We start from the raw sequence: 21,995 nt of genomic DNA, 5'->3' as shown, positions 1-21,995 counted from the left end.
TCCATGGGAAGATATTTAATTTGAGAAAATTCAGGATATAACACAATTCAATAAAAAACAGTAACTTACTTCATATGTATGTTAACACCCTTAAAATTACTAGACATTAGATATTAATGGATGTACAAAATATAACTATACCATTGACTTTCACTTTTTTAACAACTTCTGGCTGTTACTTCACTACGAAAACAACATCTTAGAATTGATTTCTTGGTGAGCTATGGCCAAGGAAAATGTAACATGGAAATATGAAACAAAATTTTGTGTCGAAGAGTTTGTGCATGTTTCGTGAATCCTTCTTTGTTTCCAACCTTCCATAATTTCAAATAAAATAAATCCAGAACAGAGAATGTGTGCAAGTGTGATTGAGTTGAAAAGTTGGCCATGAAAAAGTCCAATATGTAATTATTCATTTTATAAATTTTTGTCCATCAATCAAGATGAAACGTCATCCCTTTTCAGAAAAGATCTGACCATTACAACAATTAATATTTTAAATCAATCTCATCTTATTTGATAGGAAAAAAGTGAATGACCTCAAATTACTGATTGGAATTCTCTCAAGAAGCTGATGATATGAAATTTTTCAATTTGCCCTTGATTACAGTTGCCCAGTTCCTCTATTATGTTCTGATATTTATTTTTTAGACTGGGGAAGGTTTGAAAGCTGTAAGAGTTCAAGAAAGTTTAGACTCCTCTACAAAAAAGTGTTTTTTAAATAAGATTGCACGTTTCGGTTTATATAAAAAAGTAGTTCAAAATTCCCCCATCCTTGAAGGCTCTGCCTTTGGATGACTAAAAGAGAGAAAGTATTGCTAGTGGGAATTGACACCAACCCATGTACTTTACGATACCTCAAAGTGTGATTACTTGATGAGAATGATTCCAATATCTGAATTTCCTAATTGAGACTTTTTTCTCAATTGTTTTCTAGCAAGCACATGGTTCAACTAAAACCATTTCATTACACTCCAAAATCTAGTCAAAAAAAAAAGTAAAATACAATAAAACCTGCCTTGAATGTTTCCCATAATACTCTAGAAACCGTCAGTCTTATTTTTCCATTGTAACCTATTCCTTGGAAAATAGCCCTTTCAATTTATAATTGCATGTGGAATACTTTTTGGACATTAATTTAGAATTAGAGTGTCGATACCAACCGACTATTGAACTTTTTTTAATATGAAACCACAGCCAGGGGTGATGACTCACTGAAAAAGTCTCTTCTCGCCGAATTGGAGACACTTCATTGGTCGATAATAAAAATGTTCATATCACTACAAGTTGATGATGTACGCAATCTGGATTTTTAGTTTTCATCGTCGCCTTCATGCTTTCTCTTTTTACCCCTTGAGACTAAAAAAAAAAAAAGAAAAATATTTTTATAATTTGATCTCATATGTTAATTTTTACAACTCTTAAATTATGAGAGCTTGCAATTCCAGATTCGATAGAATCAAACTTCAATTTGGTCAGTGTGTTTCATATAAATATTCAATGCATATATATGAAAAAAAAAACTAAAACAAATTGAACTCTTTCTGAATCATTGGAAATTTCAGGCTGCTCAAAAAACACGTGTTTCAGTATCCAATAGTATCCTCAGGGATGATCATACTCCCCAAAATATATTGGAATAAAATGTTATAACAAAATTACAAATCCTAATTTAAAAAATTCTTTCGTGAATGAAATATATGATTTCACATGTAATATCTTTCACAAAATAAACGATTTTGTGGATTAAAAATAATATCATCTTTCAATAAATTGATGGATGTAGCCGTTACTACATGGTAGGAGATCATTATGAAAAATGAGAAATACCCATTGTATTTGTCACTAACGTCACTGCAGTTTTGTCCTATAAAGACATTTTCAAATGATACAATGAATCTAGTTTATTGTATGCTAGTTACAAATACAAGTCGTATAAATACATAGGAAGTTTCATTTTTCATATCACCTTTTTTAATGTGAATTTAATGTAACATTTATAATAGAAGATTGTGCAACTGTTGTAGAAAAATAAATGTCTCAAATATACAAGATTGAGTATTTGATCATCCTTAATTTCAAATTTTTTTGGTATCTACTAGGTGATGACTTTTTAGATTGATTGAATGAACAGATTTTCTGCTTTCCAAAATTTCTTCTAGTTGAAACCAGGGGCAATGTACAATTCAACTGTGTATAATGTCAAGGATTGAGTGTAAGTGAACTGCCATTACTTATAGCCTAACAAAAATGGAACACTCACCTTCAGCCCGCTGAGCCTCTTCCTCAGCAGCGTCCTCATCTTCTTCTTCCTCAATACCATCTTCATCCTCTTCTTCTTCAACTGCCTCATAATCCCCTTCATCTGACAGCTCATCGAGGTTTTCAGAGTATACTGCTCCTAACCCTACGTCATCCATGTCCTCTCCAGATTCAGAAGATCCTTCTTCTTCTTCTTCGCTGTCATCTTCGTTTCCATTGACTTCCTCGTCAATATCACTGTCTTCTTCAGCTTCAGCATCTTGTTCATCAAAACTGAAAAAATATATACATATTTACAAAATTTCTGGTGAAGCTTCAGCATTTTTTTCTAAAACACTTTCACCACTATCCATACATTTCTTTTGCATTCAGATTACTGAAAGGTTCTACACTGAACATTTGCTAGTACAAATATATCATTATTGAAAAATTATTCAGTTTTACCTTCTTTCAAGAAATAATTATATTTCAACTTACCCATCCAAATATTTCAAGCTTGGTATCATCTTAAATACTTTCTCCCTGTAATTATCGGTAGAAGTAGCCTCATTATTGAAGAGATCCAAGTTTTTCAGATACCTCAAACTCTTCAAAGGTTCTAAAGTATCCAAGTCTTTGATTTTGTTTCCGCTCAGGTTGAGATAGGTCAATTTAGGACTGGTTTCTAAGAGATTCAAGCCATTGGATATCCTGAATGTATAGAATAAATGATTAATTGAAAAATACATTCAAGTTCCATTCAATTTCAACAAAATAATTTTTACAAAAATATGGTCTAGATTTTTCATAAAATAAGAATTTTCAGTAACACTAGAAATATAATTTTTTTATATGAAACAACTTCTATTGGAACTTTTGAAGTATTGATGTTCAGAAAATATGCCCGAGGAAATATATAATTCCTGTTCAAGGTGTTTGAAAATATCAAGATCAACAATAGTGAAAGAGATTTCATCATCAATGATTCAGTAGTTTGCAAAATAGTTTTCTTTAAAGCATTTCAGAAACAACTGAGATCGGTCGGTAGCCGGGCTGTTCCGACGTGGGTGCTTTGTTCACCCAGTCAATCGGCCGATGGTTCAAGCCCCAGGCTGAACACTCGATTTTCACTTGCTATCGTCCAACCCGTGTTAGGAATCACACGTTAAAAGGTAAGACCTCGTTAGTTCTTAGCTCGCACAAGCTTCGACTTCTGAGGGTTGTCGTTCGTAGGGGTGCGATAGCTGGTTAACGGAAAAAACATATTTTTAAAGCTCGTCGCCCTCTTGTCCGGCACAGCACGGCCCGTCCCGTCAAAATACGGATAGGATTGGAACAATGAAAATCAGTGGACAACCGCCCACTAGCCTGGCACGGCACATCCAAGAGCGTCCGCCGCCAGAAAGGATTCCAGCTCTCCGATCCTGTCCGGCAAATAACGGTACGTGCTGTGACGGACTGGCCAAGTGAGCGCGTCGCCGGCCAGCGCTTGCCAGCATCAACTTGTCCAAATGTGTCAGGGAAGTTTCTGTCTCTCTGTTTTGTTATTTCATCAGTTGACAGCACAGTGTCAGACGGTACCTATGAAAATGGACGAGGAAAAATTGAGTTGTACTAGAATATCCTGAAGTTTTGAAAATTTGCCTGGGGTCATTCAGAAATACTGGAAAAATGTGTCGTCTTCTTTCAGGTCGTTGAAAAGATGATGAAACTCTCCCAGATTTGCCCTCTTTTGAATAATGGGATGGACCCACAACATTCTTTTTGTGACTATATTCTTCTACATTCAATATTGCGGCCACTATAATTACGACTTCTTCATCAGGACTGCTAGTGATAGACATGTTGATGTCACCGCTGTATGTCAACTGAAATTCCCTTGAATTATAACAAACAACACCTTCAGTATGCTGGTTGTAGCTGGACAAGTGGGCGATGCTACTACCCGTAACCATCAGGCGACGGTCAGTGCCGTGCTGTCGGACAAGTAGGCGACAATCTTAAACATTGCCTAAACAACAGATTTGAAATTTACAAGACAAGTAAAAAATAATGTTGTAGTTGAAATACTACACGTATCGTGACCAAGAGAATACGAAGTTCAAAAATATAAATGCTAATTTGTAACTATAACAAATTATAGGAACTTGAAATATTAAAAAAGAGAAATGATAAAGAAAACAAAAAAAGGAGAAACAATAAATTACTGAAAAAAATATTCAAAAACAATTACTTCACATTTCAATTGTTAGTAATCATGATCGTCTTTTGATGATAACAGTGAACAGCCAAAGATAAATTACCGTTCTTAAAATTTAGAATTTCATACTCATTGTTTATTTCATTTTTTTTATATTAATTCAACTAATTCATCGATTATTTCATTACTGATTCATCCGAATATTTCAGCCGTGGTATTTTTGATATTTTATTCATTTAATTTTCCACTGCTAGATTTTAAATCTGTTGATACTTTTTCAGACAATGGGAGCTTGCTGAAACTTCTCTAACATTCAGCAATGTTAGAGAAGTTTCTGCGGAGATGGATTTCAAACTTGTGAAAACTGCCTGATAAGCATTGACAGATTCCCAGCTACGATATGGATTTCCATTTTGAAGCATGTACAACCATTCTGTAAGGCTGAAGCCAAAGAATAACTGTCATTGTACTGTTCATCTTATAAATAGTTCATAGAACATATTTCAAAATAATTATCACTTCTCATTCCATTGGAAACAGTGAAACACCTCGACTCTAATTATTGATTCATTATTTCATAACGGGACTGAAATATAAAATCATCTGCCAGTTGACATAGTCTGCAAACTCCTTCAACGAGATCTTTAGAAAGACAGTACAAACTTTTCTTCTCGATAGACGATTTTGTAGTATTCTTTTTGGTATTATTTTTCATTAGCTTCATTTGCTTATAATACGGGTATATTTATTTGTATTGTATATTTTATAGACGATAAGTTATCAAATCTTTGGCATGAGATATCTGTTACCTCAGGAGTACCTCAAGACAGTCACTTTGGGACCTTTTCTCTTCAATATCTTTTTAAATGATATCAAAGAAAAAATTACTCTGAAATACTGATGTTTGTTGAGGATCTAAAAATGTTCAGGGCAATGGATTCATTGAAAGATTGTGAGCAAAATTCAAATGGACCTTAAATCTTTCTCAGATTGGAAGGCGAATTACATGTATGTCAATGTGGCAAAATGTATACGAGATCTGGGTGATATGATGGACGTCAAGATGGACTTTAATTAACAGTATCAACAGATATCTAACAAAGCAATGAAAATGTTAGGATTCTTATGCAGGTCGACTAAAGATTTCACCAACATTTTTTCTGTTAAAATACTATACTTTGCATTGGTAAGATGTGATTGAGTATTGCACCTGTATTTGGTTTCCAACTTACTTCAACCACAGTCATAAAATTAAGAAAGTTCAGAACAAATATCAAAATAAATATGCCATCTAGAATTCATTCACTCTACTGTTGGCTTGCTCAAACTCAGTACAAGACGGGCACATGCAGATATAATATTTCTCTAATAAGACTATTTTTTATCACAATTCATTTTAATTTTATCTATATATAGAGGTTTATGCTTGAGGAAGCTATTGTGTAGCAAAACGCATGTCGCAGTTTTTGTAAAACCCGTTATAGTGAAAATCATCAATAAATAGTTTTTTCTCTATATATAGGTTGATTTATCAGATAAGTAGATACTAGAATAGTTAACTTTCTAAGGTAAATATATTGTATAAAAATTGTTGGTTACCTGTTGAATAAATAAATAAATAAAATAATTTTTAATTCATTTGTTATTGATTTGTATCTAAAAATTTGAACGCTATTTGTCAAACTTCATAAACAAGTTTATCTTATGACAATGAAGCATATTCATCATTATTGAAAAGGTATTTATGCATTTTGTGTGAAATTGAATAGTTCTGGAAATTTACAAAATGAATGGGAGAATCCAAGAACTGACATACAATATATTTTCCCAGCCAAAGCAATATGGCTGTTGCACCATCATAAATGATATCCACTATTGTGAAAAATGCAATAATTTATTTGTAATATTAATTAAAAGAAAACGTGTGCGTCTCGGGACGCCCGACAGAAGTGATAACTTAAACTACTCTAAGTTGAACCTTATTGAAATTGTTTAACTTGAGGAAAGCTTAGGTTATTACTTAAATTTTATGTATAATAATATTGTAAGGAATATGTAAGGTATATGTAAGGAAAGGTTATTCATTAATAAAATCTTTTATTGATTATTTTGTGTATGTGGGTATGTTATAGCTTTCATAAGCCAATTGTTACTTTTGTAGGATTAGATGATACTAATAATGTACATTCACAAAATTAATATCACAATTTTCAAGCCACGTTTCACATAATAAAAGAATATTCATTAAGTTCTTGCTGGTTAGATTTTTATAATACTGTTCACAGTATATGTTTATCGCACACTTAGCGTCTGTCCGACAAGAGAAGCGCCTGCCTTCCGCTGATATATGCATGAGAGAAAGGAAAGCCAGACAGATTGGAGCTGTAACACGTTAGGTAACGAAGCGAATTACCATCCCATAAGAAGTTATCACTTCAAAAACATTTAGTATAGGATATAGCAATATTTGATAAGAAACAGAAAAGTTGTCAGAGAAGAAGTTGCTCAGGAAAACTGACACAAGGTATGTTTCATTTGAATTGCATATTCATCAGTTTTACAACGAAGAAAAGTAACAGAGTGTGGAGAAAAAATAAATTGCTAGTATACAATGAGAAAGACACATTGTGAATATTAAACAGAAATTAATAAAAAACGATAAAACGAATTACATACATGTTAAATAAATAAGATTTAACTAATACAAAATAGGTGACAATGAATTGTAGAATGTATGAATTTTTTTTGCAGTGGAAATGTGCTCGTATGGCAAAAGTCAGATTTTAATGTAAGTATTCCTGATCTCAAACAGTTTTATGAATCTGTGGAAGTTTTGAATATGATTATTTCAAATATTCTTTTTTGTGATGTTAATATTTTAATTCTTGTAAAATGTTTTGCCTCAGACCTGTGCGATTTAAAATCGTCTTAATTCTAAAAATTGAAGCTTAATCCTAATACTGTTGTTTCAAGTGATAGAGTGAAGCCTGAAATGAAGGTACTCTAGTTATACGATCAGCAGGGTCCAATCATTAATGGACCATTAATGATTGGTCCATTAATCTGTCCATTTTGTTATACTAGTTGGAATGCTTCCTTATTTCAACATTTCATGTCAAAATAAAGAAGCGTGACTTTGGAAGCACGACTGGAAGCATGACTTTATGAATTTTCTATCTGACAAATACAAGGAGAGCCATTTCAATCAAATCATGATTTATCAATCCAAGCTTGAGTGTAATCCAAAAAATAGTCATTCATATTGTGTGCAAAAGCATTTTTAGAAGATATGTTTTTCATCACTCCACATAGACAGATAGATACATAAACTTAAAAAAAAAACTTTCTAACAATGATATTATTCCCAATACATATTGAAGCAAAAGTACAACATAGAGTGTGTATAAGTAATTTACTTGTTGAGAAGAAATGCACCCAAATATGACAACATATCACAAATTTTTCCCTTGTCTGATAGATTTTCAATGTGTATTTTTGCAGATGGTACAGAAATATCTCAAATTCATATGGTATGTACTACGGTAGAAAATTCATTGCCACTCTTCATCTTCACATCTGGTATATTTTGATGAGCCAGTTGAGATTGAATGTTAAAAAATTGTGATTCAGTCTAGCCAAGTAATCACTCTGGAGAATTTGAGTGAACATCCTAATTGTGCAATAAATTATTTTACAATTCGAATAATCATAAGCGATACTTTTTTGCTAACAGTTAACAGTAACATGTTGAATACAATATTGAACTATTTGCTAGATTTTTGTAAGATTCGTATGTGATATCAACACTACCGGGCATTTGATTGTTTTACAACTGTTCGGGACTTTGTTATATTTCATTAGGTGCAATAGCATCATTGTGAAAGTCATGCCTGACATCATAAAATAAAATATTACTTACTATTTTCCACATGAAAATGTGTGTGTAGAAAGTTTGTCAAATCATTCAGTTCATGGATAAACTGGAACCCAGTTTTTTGTTTCTTAGAAATGTAGGTAGGAGAGAGATCGGCCTATATTTGATGACTTCTAGAATTTTGTTTTGTGAATGTTTTTCAGTTACAGGGGAAATAAACATGCAGCAAAGAATTTGTGTTTATATAAGGAGTAACTGCATATAGAAAAATTGTTGATATATTCAGATTACAACTACTTATAGGTTTAGAGATTAGCTTTCATTGAAATCGTTCTTCAATAACCACATGTTCATCAAGACAAAATTGAAATCACTACTAACTGCAATTAATTGTACCATCTTCTAATGACAAAAATGCCTGTCTGGAAAAATTAGAACTCTAAGCCCCCTGGAAGGATCAAGAGGCTATATCAAAAAGTCACAGAAAACAATACCTGGTAGTGTTTTGGTAAAATATATATTTTGGAAATATTTTTTTTCTTACCTGTTGTCACTTAGCTCTAGCTTCCTCAGATTGGGTAGTTTGGGGAATCCTTTGAGGGATGTAAGGCCAACATTGATAAGGGATAGGATTTGAAGATTGACGTATTCATCTGTTAGACCAACTATTGAAGTACTTCGAGTATTATCCAAAATAAGCTCAATAATCTGTGGAGAAAAAAGTAAATCAAAGGCGAAATCCCATTATCCCTTTTCCAAAGGATGGATTATTCAAAAATTAGTTTTATTTGCTTTTTCATTATGGTGGTGACATTTTTTTATTAAAACCGGTAATAATCATCTGAACATGTTATCTGGATCAAAGTGATATTATCTTAAATTACATTACTTATTAATATATTCTAAAAAAGTATGAGACCGGTGCGATAATGGAAACATTTGTCCCACATGCCCGAAATATGAAAACACTTCTAGAACTTCTAACAATAATAACAAAAAAATATGAACAATACTCACTTCTACGGGCTTTTTGCCACGCTTTTCTAATTCTAAACGATTTTCCATTCCAAAACGGATCTTTTCCCAACACAAGCAACAATAAAACACAAATCAAGCCTGAAACGTAACCTCGACGACAAAAGTAGGCTTTACAAAACTCGATCAAGAAAACGAAGACTACGAAGACATCGAAGACACAGGAACATCGATTAGCCACCAAGCGTTTTGTCAATGGCGCATTAGAGGGGTACCAACAATAACATTTGTCGAAAGAGGTGGCGGGAGAGTTATTGACCAATCAGAAATCCGGAAATATTTTAGGGTTATGGTAGAGGTACGTTTATACTATCATAGATGGCGGAGCAGGATGCTTAACAATTCTACCAAATTTGACACTGTACATGATATTTTTATCATTATTAGAGCTCTACAGTGAGGTCTAAGACATGTACCAGTGGGTTCCACTTCCAAAAACATTATATCAGATCTCAAAACCAATTGGATGATAAAAAATATTTATGGGTAGATGGCAGCAGCATACCGCCTTTCATAAAGGAATTTCTAACTTCTGCAAGCCGCAACACATTTGTAGCGTTGTTTAGCAATTTTATCCAGCAGATGGCAATAAATGAAATTACTCTTGGAAATTTGGTTGCTGTTCATGAAATTTGGCTTCTGTTCATATGATAATCAACCAATTTCTTATTCTTTTCTCAATTTTCACACCTGACAATTACCAATTCTAAGAAAATTAAAGATATCTATAGCAGTTGTTTTGCAATATTTTGTGAATAGATGGCACTATTGTTTTTAGGATTAACATTTTCCGAAGAAAATAAGATCTCTTTAAACAACCATCCAAGATTCATCATTTCCCTTTCACCAATAGATGGCGTTAGATATTCTAAGACGAGTACCAAGCGCCGTAACAGAGAAAAGAAGAATTTTTTTATCAAAATCAAAAATTACTGGTTGAAATTGTGCAACTCAAATAGAAAAGAATATGACGAGATATTAAATATTTTTGATACTAAATTATGGCAAATGAATGTAGAAAATGTCCTCATCATGAGAAAATACAAAATAGAAATGGAAATACTGGAAATTGAATCAGCTAATAATAGAAAAAAATATGTAGGTAGACTTGTAAATCAACCATGCTCCAGCAGTAAAAAGTAAAATAAGAATTTTTTGTTAGGGAGTAAAATTATCACGAAAATGGAATCGATAGTCTATATACCAGGGGTGATCATTGTCGAAACCTTGTGCGATCTACCAATTACATAGGTACTTCTTGAAAACTTAAATGAAATATCGTAGTTCAGTATATATACAATCATGCAGTATTTTTTATTTTATTCAGGGGAAAAACATGAAACTAAATATTATTCTTAGTCACTACTTATTTATCAGTGCGAGTTTTGCGTACCTATTAGCATCTTCCGCTAGATTAGCAAAATCAGGTCTGTAGTTGGAAACTGCCAACCTTAAAGATTTCAATGCATTAGCGTCTGTCAAGCGAGAACGATATTTTTTTCTGTTTGTTTTAAGTAGGAAAAATGCTGACTCGCATGAATATGTTGAACCAAAATACGAAGGCATTTGTTCAACACATATATTCAACTTTGGATATTTCTCGTTGGAAACCAATACCCAGGAATCAAAGCCTGAGGATGACCTTGCTTTTAGAAATATGTCGCAGTGCAGCGCCATTTTGAAATGTCATGTAGCCCATTTGAAATATAGGTATCTGGAGTTTCGTTTCTGATATGGTGGAGGACAGACGTGCCGATAACGACCGTGGTCAAATTGATTTCCTTCCAATGACGTCACGAAATTCTCCCTATCTCAGTTGTCTATTTTTTCATCAGAGTCGGTTTCGTTTCGTCACCTCTTCTTTAAAATAACCTTGAGGTGATGAAGATGTATGACTTCTCGTGACCCTGAGAAGAAAGAAAAAAAATTTTCAATCATTATATCCTTGTTATCAAGTAGGTAAATCAACATAGATATTAATGGAAAGAGATAAAAGAATCAGAATAAGTAGAGAATATTCAAAATGTGTTTGGGATCAACAAATACATGTACTTGGTACTTGGGTCACATTTGATCACTTCAACTTTTCTTTGACAAAATGAAAAGATACAAATTCATTGAATACATCAGGTTATATTCAAAGATTGTGGAAGCTGGAAATGCATGAGCCACGTAAAAGTATTCTTAGATTATGGTTTGGGCACTAGTTTCGAGACGTGGACAATCAATATGATTATGATAAATATGGTAGTTGACTGTCATCTGAAAACCAGGATATTGCTGTTTTTTGAAAGTTTCTACTATGAAGATGAAATGCTTCAAATACGATCACATTGCTTTTTTTTGAGTATGCTCTGTTACGAAGTATATTCATACCGATAAACACATTTTGTGAGCATATTATTTCAAATCGTGAGTAGTGGTTTTCAACTCCTAATTCAGGTCATTATTATACTTTGGTTCAGAACGATTTTAACTGGTCCACATTCGATGATGCTTTGGTTAACATAACTTTTATACGGCAGTAGCAGAAAAAACTCTCTGATTACTCTTCTTCATAAGATATAATAACTCGATCGATGGACCACTGTTCGTATACGATAATGAAAATAATAATAATTTTTATTCTAGTCAGATCATATTCACATGATATTGGAACAGTCGAGTAGAAAACAGCACATATTATATATACAGTGCATTTCTTCAATGTCCCCCCCACCCTTTTATTTTTTGAACGGGTCAACTCAAAAAATTTAAATTTGGGTTAGTGAAATTAATGCATGAATACTTTATTTTGAAGTGAAATTGACAGAAGAAACTTTCAAGATGGCGACTGAGCGCCATCTTGGGTCCATAACCTGTTAGGATAGGGCATCAAGTTAAAACGACCAGTTAAGATAGACTTACTTATATTCAGTTAAACATGCTATCTTGATGAATGCCCAGAATCAGCTGACTAATATATATCATAATATCTAGTCATTCGAGTACAAATATGATTCATATTCGCAACCTTTCCATTATATACGTGTTAGGAATCACACGTTAAAAGGTAAGACCTCGTTAGTCCTTAGCTCGCACAAGTTTCTCAACTTCTGAGAGTTGTCGTTCGTATGGGGGCGGCAGCTGATTAACGGAAAAACAGATTTTAAACAGATTTAAACATATTTTAAACAGATATAGTTATATTAGAATAAAATGATAATCTAGAATACAGGGTCATTCCTATTTGATGTTTTATTGATAAACCCAATAGGTATACTTATTCATTCTTATTATTTTGATATTATTTTGTTTTTTTTTTAATCATTTGAATGTTCCGAACTTTTCAATTTGATTTTCAGTATTTTACTCATTTCTCTAATCTCGTGTCCTCAATTCGTTGGTTTTCTTGACAATTAATGTCCAAATCTCTAAAATTCGACAGCATCCAAACATATTCTCAAACCATTATACCATGCAAATTTTTGAATAATATTCAGTGGAATATATGGAATCGAACGAGTATAAAAATAATGATGATGAAAAATGAATCAAACGAAAATATCAAAATGTTTTCTTAAAGTAATATGAATTGTCAATACAAAAATGGAGTATTTTGTGAGAAACTAACGAAATATACAGGGCTATTCAAATTCGTTTCTGTACATGGGAATCTCGTAAACGATAAGAGATACAGTGTCGGTTAAATTGTGGCAAAGTTGCGTATTTTAGAGACCTATTCAATGATGTGAAAAAATCGAATATAGCTCTTTTGGTTCTGGAGATATACAGGAAAAACAAAAAAATACCAAATTAGTTTTTGTCTATATCTTCCTTATTCGCAGACATATTAAAAATCTGTCTACATTCTGCTATTGGCACTTGATGTGGGCTATCAGAATATGTCCATGAATCTTTTATATAGGGTGTCATCTGAATTGGGCCACCCCCATCTTTCAATTTTTAAATACGGACCTGTATTTTTTGTTGTAGTTTTTGGATCGTAGACGTTCACTTCATACTGAGAAATTAAATTTTATTTTATACTAGTACTATGTTGCTGTTTCGCTGCTGTTCCAATGTTTTGACAGAATCAGAATCAACAAATTTAGGCGTGCGCAGCGTTATAGAATAGTGCTTCCAAAAAATTGTTCTACAGCGCCATCTAGTGGCGAGTTACAGAAAAATTGATAGCCTAAAAACCTTCTCTATGAAAAATTACATATACATGTCAAGTTTCATCACGATCGGTTGAGCGATGTAGAAGTTTATCACTTACCAACCAACCAACCAACAAACATCCATTTTTATATATTAGATTTCGGGATGTTTCGGTAATATTTGATTATTATTGGGTGAATTATTCCCTTTTAAATTACGGCCCTGGAAATTGGTTGACTGAGTTAAATAAAAACAAAATAGCAACTTTCACGTCTCCCTATGTACCGTAGAGTTTTTAGAGAGTTTTTTTTTTATTTTTAGGTACCTATTCATATCTTTTCATATTTCCATCGCTCTGAGCGTTTTTTACAATTAACTTCGAATAAGAAAACAATTTATGATTATCTGAAACATATCTTCAACAAAAATATATTATATGTGTTTTAATGAGCAGAAAAAGAAATGATAGCAATAATAACATCCGAAACGAACACTATAATTGTAATGAAAATTGAAATGAAGTAATTTATATACACAAAAAAGTTAATGGCGCAATAAATGTTCGAATTGGAGTCCTTCCATTTCGAGACAGATAATGGACCAATAAGATGGCCTGCAAGATAACCAGATCTTACTATTTTGGACTATTTAAGTGGCTATTGTGTTTTTATTCAACTCAGTCAACCAATTTTTAGGGCCGTAATTTAAAAAGGAATAATTCACACAATTATAATCAAATATTACCGAAACATCCCGAAATAAAAAAATTAATTTAATTTCTCAGTATGAAGTGAACCGCCGACGATACAAAAACTACAACAAAAAATACAGGTCCGTATTTAAAAATTCAAAGATGGGAGTGGCCCAAGTCAGATGACACCCTGTATAAAAGATTCTTGGACATATTCTGATAGCCCACATCAAGTGCCAATAGCAAAGTATAGACAGATTTTCAATATATCTGCAAATAAGGAAGGTATAGAAAAAAAATTGGGATTTTTTGGTTTTTCCTGTATATCTCCAGAACCAAAAGAGCTATACTCGATTTTTTTACATTATTGAATAGGTCTCTCAAATACGCAACTTTGCCACAATTTAACCGACACCCTATCTCTTATCGTTTACGAGATCGCCATGTACAGAAACGAATTTGAATAGCCCTGTACTAATAAAAAGCAACCAAGGGTTTTTCTACTCAAATAAAAAAAAATGTGTCCTGTGTTAGGACTACTCTCTGAATATCTTAGAACAATAATTATAGTCATGAAATTCATCATAAGCTGCAATGAATGTCCATCAGAGAGACCAATATGCTGATAGATTTTCCGAAATAATCGAAAGTATCGTTAACTGAACGTCCTGATAGAGTTCAGCGAAGATTCAACCCCGAAATCTCCTTCGCCCATCCTACGCCCTCTAGTCACTAATGCCATTCTCTTGAAAATTCTCCTGTACGTGTCTCGCATTCCCAGCTTGCTTCGATAACACCTCCACCGGTGGACGGCCCGGCCACCCGCGATTGATATTTATGAAAGCCCGGCGATTCCGAAGGTGTTCTGGCTTGTAACTTTTGCAGATATAACTGTGGAACAAAGCGTTAAAAATCCGCATCAGGAGCTTTGGGAAAGAAACAACTTCCATAACTCGGATTTCACGGAAAACGGTTCGAGGGTTTTAATAAGAAGGGCTTTTCTTCGTTTTAAAGTTGGATATGCGGGAAATCTTGGGGAACGATAATCGATTTGGAGATGATTTGCCGTGGGGGTTTTTGTTTTTCTTGTATTTATTATTTCAGAGAGCCCGCTTGGGCACCTGGGTGATTTATTGGAGCACCGGGTCTCGTCTTGGAGAGGTTGCGTAAACATTTTGAAAACACCTGGTTCTTCATGTTTATTTTAAATTGGAGTAGACAAGTGGATTTAGAATTATCTTACAGAAACCTGATAACGCTGAAATATGAATCAGCATCAACAGTATTTTATTCATATTTTATAATTTCATTATATAAAGTTATTGATAAGTTAATTGGCAACTGCTTTTTAATATTCATGCATGCACGGACACAAATAACAGTAGTGTTGAAAATATTAAAACTTTTATATTTTGTGTAGACGTTTAAAGATCTGGCAATATTTACTATCTTGTATTGGTATGCGAATGTTTTCCTTTATCGAACAATTGAGTCACCCCATTATCTATGTAGGTATATTTCTGACCCTTCCCACATGTTGGGTTTATATATTTTTGGGTGGTGGCATGAAAGTTTGCCGGCCAATCTTCGATGCTATGGTTTGTCGAATCGTTTCTGTCTATAGTCCAGTCATTATAGTAAGTTCACCTCGGAATTCGAGATACCCAGCTGTAAGTCCGTAAATACTTGTATATTGACACCCTAAAAGTTGTCTCAAAACCTACATATGGTAGGGTGTAAGCAACTATTAAATTTCAAGGTCAAAGGTCACAAAAATCGGTTTTTTGCGCTTTTTTTGGAAATATCTCATTTTCTATGGGTTTTTTGCTATTTGTATTGATTATCAATATTGTAGAATACAAAATTTTCTACAAATTTTGTTTGAAAAAATTTTTTATACGGTGCCCATCTAATTGCAGAATTGTTAATGAAAATATAGGAATTATATTTGAATTTTAACCTAAATAATATTTATAACTTCTTACATGATGAAAAAAAAACAAATAAATTATGAATTGATCTTTTTATTAAAAAATATCATTGAATACATTTATTTTTATTGAAAGTAAAGAAATGGAATAAAGGGTACAAAAACTACAATTTATAATTTTAATCATCTTCTTCCTCTTCATCGTTGTCCTCTGGCTGCTGGTAAATTTCAAACTGGTCTTCATTATCGTCTTCAACGACATTTGTCTCAAGTTTTTCCATGATTTCGGGGTCAAAGGTTCCATCTTCGTTAATGTCGCTCTGATATGGTAGAGCATTGAGACAAGCTTGTCCATTACATTGGCCACAAGCTAAAGAGCATTGCAAGCCCGCTTTCCTGCATTGCCCAACCCCGTACCTGGGGTTCCAAATCATGTCCTAACCAAGTTTGAACTTGATAATATACACGGTTGAAATGTTGATGAGCAGCTGCACTTGTTGGTGGAATATTTGAAAGCTGCACAGGTTTATTAAGTTTTGTAGACTTGACGTAATGCATATAACGAAGATGATCGAGACTTTTCACAGATTTCGGAGCATTATAGACTGCCAATAAGGTTTGAGTTCCACTCTCTAATAATCTCTGGGCCGAACAATTTTCTTCCTCAAATGCTGCAGCTAGTTCATCCAAATTTGTCAGTTTCTCAAAAACTTTCAAAAATGATTTTTTCCCTTTTTAAAAAGCGCAGAAGTTGTGTCACAGCCACTTAATGCGTGCAGAAATAAAATATGTTTTTTAGAATGAGGATAATTATCAAAACTTTTAGTCGAGTATATCTCCGTTTTTACATTACCTTTCCCAACTTTTTTAAAGAAAATTTCTTGTTCGTAAGACAGTGTACGCCCAATTAAAATGACAAGTAAATCAATATCTTGTCCTATTATAACTGCAGTTTTTTTAGACTTTGATTCTTCAATTGCAGTTTCAACAATAAGAACATCCGCATCATCTCTGGCTTGTTTAGTAGTAATATTTGCAGCTTGTGATTTTTCAATTAACATATTAATGAACTTATCTTTGTTATTTCGATTTGATAAGAATTTTTCTTGAGTAACTGGTACAACCATTGTTTCATCGAAACAAACTTCATACGTTTTTGAAAGTGCAGCAGGTCTTCTCTGCTGCTCCATAGCTTTTACGTTCTTACTGTAGTCTGAATATCCGTCAAATACAACAATTATTTTGGAACTGTAATGCATTTGTAAATAATTCATGTATTTATCAAAAATAATACAACATGATGAAGAAGAAATCCGCCATCAATAATGAACGTTTTAGTAAACGGTTATCAGTATTATTGAATAGATATAGATTTAATGCATGAAGAAAATGATAAAATATGATATAATAGTTAATAAAAATTGACAAATATTTATAATCATTGATTTATTGATAGTTCATCAACTATATATGGCGCGTTTTCGACCGGAGGCACCGGTTGACCTGAATTGATGCTGTGACCGCGCGCTCTCCGCCCTCTATCTCGAAAACGGTTCACCGTATAAAAAATTTTTTCAAACGAAATTTGTAGAGAATTTTGTATTCTACAATATTGATAATGAATACAAATAGCAAAAAACCCATAGGAAATGAGATATTTCCAAAGAAAACGCAAAAAACGATTTTTGTGACCTTTGACCTTGAAATTTAATAGTTGCTTACACCCTACCATATGTAGGTTTTGAGACAACTTTTGGGGTGTCAATATACAAGTATTTACAGACTAACAGCTGGGTACCTCGAATTCCGAGATTCTTACCTAATTTGAGCTTAAATGACTGGATTACTATGGCTCTTCAGCTTCCTGAAAGACCGTTCCCTGCAAGTGGCCGTCGATGGATATCTTTCGAGTACTTTCACCATCAACGCTGATATTTCCCAGGCATCTATATTATCTCAACCCTCTTTTATTGTATTTCAACAACTCATTGAAAAAACCAAGAATCCAATGAATTGTTTTGCTGACGACAGCACACTTGTCTCGTCATTCCCTTTGGATTCCAGTTCATCGGCTACGGAGGCATATCTTCACCGGCAGCAGGAGGTTGCATATCTTAATGAGGATCTAGAAGTGATTTCGAATTGGCATCTGTTTTCTCAAAGAAGATAAATGTCTCCGTACCGGATATAATAATGTCAGATCAGACAATTCCGCCTTCTGCTTCGATGAGTTTGTCTTGGCACAATCATGTCGCTGGAATTGCAAAGGCTGCTTTTAGAAACTTGGAACACTGTTCAGAACCAGAAAAATATAAACCTCAGCAGTTTTTGATGCTTTATAAAGCTCAGATCAGACCTTCTTTGGAGTGATGTTCTCATGTATGGAGCTCTGCCCCCAAACATACCCTGAAGTTGCTAGATTCCATCCAGAAAAGACCCATCCGTCTGATTGGAGTCGCGAACATCACGTGCAACCTTGATAGCTTGGAACATCGAAGAAACGTTGAAGATTTGTTTCTCTTCTATAGATACTTCCACGCGAGGTGTTCAAGTGACTTGGCACATTTGACTCCACCAAGAGCGGTACATATCAGATATACTCGATGGACTGTGGCTGCTCATCGTTTTGAGGTTCAACTCAGTACACCTCGAACTTCACTGTTTGAAAAGTCTTTCATCTGGAGAACTGCGTTTATGTGGAATAAACTTCCTGAGAACGATTTTCCAAATGGATTTAATCTCCATCGATTCAAATTCAATGTAAATCGCTACTTTCGCACAGGCACTGCTCTGAGAGCGCCTTAAGGATTTTCCTGTAGTGCTTGTGTTCTGTCCTTAAGAAAACTTGTGAGATTCAGGGACAGAGTAAAATAGAACATAGTCCACGAAGGTTGTATACATCTAAGGAAGTGAACAATATATACAGACAGCAAACAGTGGAGTTTTTTTTATACAATAATTGGAATTGAAATTTCAGCCCCCCGATTCAAATAATAGGTGGTTCGACGAATATGTAAAAACTGACCTAATATCAGATCGATGTCATCAGTCGGTAGAAAAAATGGAACATTCATCACTATGCAGTTGATACTTTACTTCTCTTTTAAGGTTCATGACATTCATTCTGCTCAAAATATCATCAATAGAGATATACAAACCCTCTTTACCATTACATGAGCTCATGAATTGAAGTTGAATTCCAAAACTCCGGCAGTGATGATTTTTGGATCGGAAAGATTGCGCGATATTGCTAACAGCCCTCTACAAATTCTTATTAATAGTGTCGTTATGCCTTCCAAAACTGAAATGTAGATTTCACACCTGTGGTTTGATTCTGAATTGCGTTTTACAAAACACGTTATCCATTCAATTCAAATGACCTTTGATATCTCAAGGCAACTGAATCCAAATCGGGACTTATCCACCAAAAAACTCAAACTGAAACTATGCGATGCGCTAATTATTCCCATAGTCTCATATTGCGACAGCATTTATGGCCCTGTATGTTAGTTCAATCTGATTCCCTACGTTTACGTTCGACAATACGGCCACATATCACCAGTCACGAAGGAATTAGGTTGACTGCAACTAGAAAAACTCTGCACCCACTGCACCCAAAAACATCCACAATGTCTTGAACACCGGAATGCCACATTATGTAATGACCAAATTGATTGCTTTCTCGAATATTAGTAGCTTTTCCACTCGAAACAGATATGTGCTGGTCATTCCCAAACACAGATATTCTGTTTTCACTCGCATCTTTTCATACAACGCAGCTAAATTTCACAATCTCCTGCCCAGTAAGACTTCAAAAAAAGGCTCAAACTGCATTTGTTGGATCAGCTCTCTTTTCACATGTTGACCGTGGCTCATTTGTTTAGGCGCCACAATTTGGTGGCCGAATAATAATACTTTTTCAAACTGTATGTATGTATTGTATTATTTTTTATTTCTCATTTTGAAGGTTGAGTTTAAAAACAGCCTTGCTGATAATCCGCTTACTCACCTCAATATTTTTTGTATATCGTTTCTGTTCGATATGAACTGTATTTACCGTATGTGGGCCAGTTGTTGGATATTTGAGGAAGAGGGAATTCAGAAAATAATGATGGACAACACCAACCTTATTTTTTCCCGGAATATCTCTTTGCCCTCTGGTTTCACTTCCTAATATTTAATCGTGGGGTACCCCGGTAGCGATCTTGAAGGAATCTTGAAGATTGCTGTTTAGATATTCATAATTTTATTATTTTTTCCTCACAAAACATTTAGCGGAATTCACATCTAACGGAACACACGTCTTTCCTCTGTTTTTTGCATGTTATGATAATAATAATAATGATGATAATAATAATGATGAAATGATGTTCTTTCTACTCTCGAATCTTAAAGTCATACCGGCTTGCCGCACTAAGGCAGAAATCTTAGCCGGACAGATGCAGAAGGCTGTCACATGATTCTCGGTCCCAATGATCACTTACCCCACGGTGTGGGGAGTGGTCGTTGGTTGATAATGCTGGCGCGCCCTTCCGAATGTATCGGGGCTTCGGGGGCCTGACCAGCGCATACTTTGGAATGATAATAACAATAGTAATCATAATAAGATGCGGGAACTACGGATGCCGGAGAGACTAATACCTACCCCAGGGCGAAACAACGCCACTCACAAGAGGTAACAGCAGTGAAACACTCTCTCCGTGGCAAGTATCAGCACACACTTCGACAGGAAAGAACAAAGTTGCTGTAACAAATATGCTTGTCGTTCCAATCTTACTCTACTCGTTTGGAGTAGTGAAGTGGATTCGGGAGAAGCTGTATCAACTCGACGTTAAGACCCGAAAAATGATGCATCTCTATAGGAGTTTGCATCCCAAATCGTCCGTTCCACGATTGTACTTCCCCGGACAACAGGGAGGCCGTGGGCTTTTGGGTTTGGAGTGTCTACATGACAGAATGGTACTGAATACAGCCTGTAAAGTCGTCAGGAGTTCGGATCCCCTTCTCTGCATGGTCCGTGACCATGAGAGAGCAGGAATTGGGCAGATGCCCGAGCAGCTGATGAACTCGGTAAAGTTTTGACACTGAACGAGGTGACCACAACTCTGTCACCGAGTTGGAACCCGTTCAGCAAGAAGCTCAGATAAAAGCCACAGAGATCACCTCACTTCTGCGGAAACACAAGGATAAGCCAATGCATGGGGTCTTCTTCAATAACATTGGAGACTTTGGCTTATCAAAGCGCCTGACGTTCGCTTTTCTCAGGTCGAAACTGATGGGTTCATCATGGCTTGCCAGGATGGTATCTTCAATACCTTGGTCTATCGCAGTCGCGTGATGGGTATAGAGGTTCCTGACACAAGGTGCAGGGCCTGCCGCGAAGCGCCCGAGACCCTAATGCACTCGCTATCAGCATGTCCAGCATATGCGGTCTCGGCCTATATCCATCGACATAACGCGGCCCTAAGAGTTCTATATTACCGTCTACGGCACTGTTACGGTATTAACGAGACACCGGTGATATTGAGCTAGTTTAAGAGAATACGGCCATAAGTGTTGAAGTTAAATAAAACTAATCACACTACAACGCTCAAAATTTATCAAGTTGAGAAATCTAGTGAAGTTATATCTGGATTTCGAGCTGGCCATGGTATTGGAAATTTAATTCCAATCCATTTCTTATTAAAAGTGTATGCCAAATATTAGGCAACTATTCTATTAATATACAGAGGTGCTCCATCTTGTTGAAACCACATATTCAGTCGTGTTTGTATTGGAAAACCAAATACCTCTCTCCATTGAGAATTCCTATCAAATAACCATCAATGAATCCGCACGAAACATTAACCCCCCTCACAGATTGAAATCTCGTTTCTTGCAC

At 34.6% G+C, this 21,995-nt stretch overlaps 1 protein-coding gene across 1 annotated transcript; it reads right to left on the bottom strand.

Annotated features, from left to right (window-relative positions):
- Mapmodulin (acidic leucine-rich nuclear phosphoprotein 32 mapmodulin) lies at window positions 1-9,563 on the bottom strand. Its single transcript, XM_023165838.2, has 5 exons — window positions 9,333-9,563; window positions 8,860-9,023; window positions 2,740-2,952; window positions 2,264-2,535; window positions 1-1,359 (listed from the first exon to the last, which is right to left on the bottom strand). The coding sequence occupies exons 1-5, from the start codon at window positions 9,378-9,380 to the stop codon at window positions 1,313-1,315; spliced, it is 744 nt and encodes a 247-aa protein (XP_023021606.1). The 5' UTR covers window positions 9,381-9,563; the 3' UTR covers window positions 1-1,312.
- Window positions 9,564-21,995: the final 12,432 nt, after the last annotated feature.

This window comes from Leptinotarsa decemlineata, unplaced genomic scaffold (assembly GCF_025532065.1).
Source record: "Leptinotarsa decemlineata unplaced genomic scaffold, Ldec_3_MD MMD2_tig00026328_RagTag_RagTag, whole genome shotgun sequence".
Taxonomy (NCBI): Eukaryota; Metazoa; Arthropoda; class Insecta; order Coleoptera; family Chrysomelidae; genus Leptinotarsa; species Leptinotarsa decemlineata.
This window is presented reverse-complemented; position numbering and strand designations above follow the sequence as displayed.

Excerpts from the sequence above, each read along its gene's own strand:
- Mapmodulin (XM_023165838.2), bottom strand. The coding sequence starts at position 9,380 with ATGGAAAATCGTTTAGAATTAGAAAAGCGTGGCAAAAAGCCCGTAGAA. Across the intron at positions 9,024-9,332 it reads GTGGCAAAAAGCCCGTAGAA|ATTATTGAGCTTATTTTGGA; the intron begins GTGAGTATTGTT and ends TTTTCTCCACAG. Across the intron at positions 2,953-8,859 it reads CTAGAGCTAAGTGACAACAG|GATATCCAATGGCTTGAATC; the intron begins GTAAGAAAAAAA and ends CTATACATTCAG.